This window comes from Gekko japonicus, unplaced genomic scaffold (assembly GCF_001447785.1).
Source record: "Gekko japonicus isolate JY-2015 unplaced genomic scaffold, Gekko_japonicus_V1.1 scaffold888, whole genome shotgun sequence".
Lineage (NCBI taxonomy): Eukaryota > Metazoa > Chordata > Lepidosauria > Squamata > Gekkonidae > Gekko > Gekko japonicus.
In genome coordinates, this window is record NW_015159740.1 from 1 (window position 1) to 4697 (window position 4697).

At 45.6% G+C, this 4697-nt stretch overlaps 2 protein-coding genes across 2 annotated transcripts in view; both read left to right on the top strand.

Moving 5' to 3' along the window:
- The first annotated feature begins 2891 nt into the window (after nt 1-2891).
- LOC107126049 (G0/G1 switch protein 2-like) lies at nt 2892-4037 on the top strand. The gene is made up of 2 exons (XM_015429551.1): nt 2892-2949; nt 3361-4037. The coding sequence occupies exon 2, from the start codon at nt 3394-3396 to the stop codon at nt 3712-3714; it is 321 nt and encodes a 106-aa protein (XP_015285037.1). The 5' UTR covers nt 2892-2949; nt 3361-3393; the 3' UTR covers nt 3715-4037.
- The window catches only part of LOC107126060 (G0/G1 switch protein 2-like), a 2951-nt gene continuing 1152 nt past the window's right edge, over nt 2899-4697 (top strand). Inside the window, exons 1-2 of the mRNA XM_015429563.1 lie at nt 2899-2949; nt 3361-3382. The gene's annotated coding sequence lies outside the window, so the exon portion shown is untranslated. The remainder of the gene's footprint in view (nt 2950-3360; nt 3383-4697) is intronic.

Sequence of the window (4697 nt, forward strand, 5' to 3'; positions counted from 1 at the left end):
TCAACCCACACTTATCTGAACACTGTAACCAAGTCTTGAGCAAGGGTCATTTTATTTTCAGTAGCAGCCCGCAGACTCACAATCCCTTATTGTCCCAACAGGCAAGGCAGCCAGTGGGTGAGAGGGAGGCAGAGACTTATGCAAGGTTGCACAGTGGCTTGGTGGACAGAAATAGAATACTGATCCCTTGAGTGAAGTCCTAGACCCATGCCCTATGCACTAGAAAGGAACTAACCACAATTTCCCAAAAGCTGGACAGGGATTTGAGCAATAATAAAATATACAGCTTCACCTTTCACCTGAATGAGTGAGTCAAAACTTGCATGAAGAGGCTGGTGAGGGATTTTGAGGGGTGACAGAATCAGAACATGGTTGTTTTACTAAAATATTTTGGGCCTTAATATGTTTATTTATTTGTTAAAATTTCAATACCTTTTTTCTTGACTCAAGGCAACTTACAACTTACAAAATTAAAACATTACAAATATAAAGGAACTCTGTTATGTTACAGGAAATGCTCAGGAGGATATCAATCTAAAAAAACTGGAACCACAAAGTCAAGCAAAATAAGTGTAGTATAATGGATGGTGTGTTAGGTTTGGATTGAAGAAACGGGTTTAGATCTCCTGTTCACCCATGAAATCCAGAGGCCCCTGGAGTATTGGAAAAAATACTGTTAGTCTTTAAGAAGCCACTGAACTTTTATTTTGCTACATAGGATTATCAACTCCCTAGAGGAAAAAAAAATATGCTGTCCCTTTAATAGAGATATAATTGGATATTATTTACCAGGTGATGTTATTTAACTCCCTGCCAGGGCTATTTTTGGGCAGGAGGCCACTTACAAGCAATTAAAACATTACAAACATAAAGGAATTATGTTATGTTACAGGAAATACTCAGGAGGATATCAATCTAAAAAAAACTGGAACCACAAAGTCAAGCAAAATAAGTGTAGTATAATAGATGGTGTGTTAGGTTTGGATTGAAGAAATGGGTTTAGATCTGCTGTTCACCCATGAAATCCAGAGGCCCCTGGAGTATTGGAAAAAATACTGTTAGTCTTTAAGAAGCCACCGAACTTTTATTTTGCTACATAGGATTATCAACTCCCTGGAGGAAAAAAAATGCTGTCCCTTTAATAGAGGCTTAATTGGATATTATTTACAAGGTGATGTTATTTAACTCCCTGCCATGAAAAGCTGCCTATTTCCATAAATTATGCCTCTGCTTAAAGGGACATAATATTTTCCTCCAAGCTTGCTGGCAACCCAAACAACCACCCCTCTGCAATAATCACCCCGTCAGCCTAAGCTACTCACATGGTTGAGGGTGATCACCCTGAGCTCCTTGGAGTTAGTGGAGACAGGCTAAAAGCTGCCCAAAGTCTCTTGACAGGGCAGAGATGTGTGAAAGAATATGTCAGGTCAGAGAAAGTGGTGGGTACCTATAGAGCAAACAGGCTTCTGGAGCTAAATCATGGATTGGATGTTCAAAGCAACAGTTCCTTCTACTGTGGCAAGTTAACCACCAACCACAGGACGAAAGGCTGGGATATGTTGAAACTGAAATATCTTTCCTGTGATATTCAGTATATCTGAGATAAAATGCAACTATTTGGGAAGCAACGATACCCTGCCATAAAGGCAAACCTTCAGAACAAACTGCCATCTGGCCAACAGGCCATTATTTTCAGAAAGGCAGGCAATAATCTAATCAAAAGGTCTAACAACGACTTTTGGAAAGGTATACAAAGGCCCTGGTCACATGGACCGGATAATGCAGAGGGGAGGTGTGGCTATTTGTGGTGCCGCAATTTAACGCGCTAGAACGTGATCCCATGCGAAGGCGGCATGCCACGGTTCCTTCCCTCCGGGTCAACAAGGGGCCGGAGGGAAAAGCGGCCCACCAGCGCGATCACACCGAGGGAGTCCAGAGGCAGCCCATGGCAAACCAGTTGCTACTACCTTCCACCAGGTACTTTTTAACTCCGCATTTTTGGCGGTACGCCATGGGTGCACTCCACTTGCCAGATGTTGTGGTGTGATCGCGCCCGGAAACTCCGCCATTCACTTGTGGCTCTCCCGCAGCAAATTCGCCCTGTGGGGCCAAAGTTTTGCTTTCTTGCCCCTGCCTTCTGAGCTGACTTGGGGTTCTCCATTTGTCACCTGCATTTTGTTCCCTTGCACTCTTAAGCTTCCAATAAAAAAGGCAAATTGAACCGCACAATCAACAGAGTTAAACAATGGGCGCATAATATGCCCAGTAACCCATTAAACCGACTGAGGAGTGATCTGAAAGCCCTTCAGCACAAGGGCAGTCTTGAGGGAATGAGTGAAGGTCACCCTACACCGCCGCGGCACTGTCACACACGTCTCCAAGTACACAAAAGGCATTGCTGGGCCTCAAGCAGGACCTGGCCTCCTACAAACATCTCCCCCCCGCTCCGCGCCGCCTTTGCAAAGCGCCGCCCGACTGCCCCAAACTGGAGGCTGCCAGCACGTTTGCTACGTGACTCTCGAACATACCCCGGCCCCCCCTCCCCGATGAATGGGAATGATTGATTGAAGCCTGTGTGCTGGTGCACGCGTCCCCCTCACCCCCTCCTCCTCGAGTCACGGGAGTAAGGGACGACCCCCGCCAGCTCCAAAGGCGAAGGAGGGTCTAGCCGCTGACCAATGGGCTGTGCGCTGGCGGCGTGCTCGGCGCATGGGCAGCCTCGCTGGCCCCTCGCCTGCGGGGACAATCTCCAAGACGCTTTGTCGAACCGGGGGCGGGGCCTCGCGCAAGCATGTGAATAAAGGGCGAAGAGCCGTCTGGCAGTAAAAGCACAGCTTGGAAGCTGAGAGCCTCTTTGTGGATGGGGGGAAAGTCGAAAAAACTTCCACAAGCCGGAGAAAGCCGACTGGTTGCTGAAAAGTCCTGAGCGCCGCAGACGATTGCTCTCTGGTAAGTACTGCAAGAGCGGGAGGCGAAGCTGTTGGATTAAATTTTGAAGCACGTCTTTAATGCGGCACGAGGGTTTGTTCCATTCTGCCCTTGACGTTTCCCAAGCACAACGATCTTGCATTTCAGGTCTCTTTTGGAGAAAGATTTGCCGGTCTTGCTGTGTTGGGGAATAATTTGGCTGGGGTTGATGATGATGATGATGATGATGATGATGATGAATTGGCGCTGTCGCACCATATGTGTGCTAATAAAATGTGTGCAATAATGTATTATTGGGCCACTTGAGAACATATGTATGAGGTCCCATATGGTAATACTCTGTGAGAACTATGGGCTGTTGTTAGGACTAAAAAAAGTTTGAATCCGGCCTCTGATCACTGACCCTTTTCTCCTCTGTTTTTTGTTCCCTAGGTTTTTTGACTTCGGTCTGACTACAGCTAAACCATGGAGACCATGCAGGAACTGATCCCCTTTGCCAAAGAGATGCTGAGCCAGAAGCCAAATCGGAAGATGGTCAAAATGTACATGCTGGGAAGCATGCTGGCTTTTGTCGGGGTGGTTATTGGCCTGGTGGAGAGCGTCTGCAGCCCTTTCACCTCTGAGGGGAAGCTGGAGGACGAGGAGGTAGAGGAAGAGGAAAAGAAGGGATCTGCTTCCCTGGCCCAAGAGGCAGTTGTTCTCCCACAACAGGAGGAAGTAGTCTTGGAAAAGAGCAAGCAGGCTCTGGCCCTGAGGAATTCGGTGAACAGGCAGCGTGCATCGTAAGACCATCCAAAGAAATCCTAAAGACTGTCTGAGTGAGTGAGGACTTGTGACCTGCAGAATGCCAACACGAGCTCACCTGCTTTGTACAGAAGCCAGGAGATTAGAACGCAGTCCTGTATCTGTAGGAGAAACTGCACACTTAAATGGACTCTGAACAAGACTCTTTATTTTGCTGCTGTGCAGCAGTCGGACACAGCCTTTGAAATCTATGTACCTGTTCTGTTGGTATGAATATGTGAAGCTTGTAGCATCTTGTACTTCCCCGTATGGGGTTATTTTTTATTATGATTTTACATGCATTTTACACTACATTTTAAATAAAATATTTTTTACCTAGTGGAGTTGTGCATGTTGCATGGGGAATTGCTGGCAGCGTGGGGGAGGAAGGAATCTCTTGCCAAGAGCATTTTAAAACAGTTGGGTTGGAGGGTGGGGGAGTCTGAAAATGGCTACAAAGGAGCTAATCCTAAATACAAATCAAGTCAGAGAAGTCAATCAAGATTAAATTCCATTGGACTCTTGCATTCAGTAGAGTTCTCTGGCCCCCTAGATTTCAAGGTGACTTAGTTTGGACTAATTTTTGTACCAGTATATGGAAGTCTCACTTATTTTACCGGGTCTTTAATATCAGGAAATGTGTTGCAGCACAGCCAAATATTTATTGCTGCAAAATATACAGCTGGTTTCAGTTGTAATGGTTCTGGTTTCAGTGGCACATAATTAAAGTAGGCCTTGGAATGGGTATTGGGATGTATACTCCTGAACACACATTTGGAGATAGTCTTATTTCCAAATGAGTGTTAATTCAGGCAGTTAGGCAGTCTTAATTTGGAAGCTGTCTAAATTAACACTCATTTAGAGATAGTTTCAAAATGCAGGCTGCCTAACTGAATTAACAAGTGTCTTCCTTGGCAATAACAACGGTAATTCAGTAGAACCTAACATAACACATATCAGTATTCAGCTGATACTGTTCTGTTTCT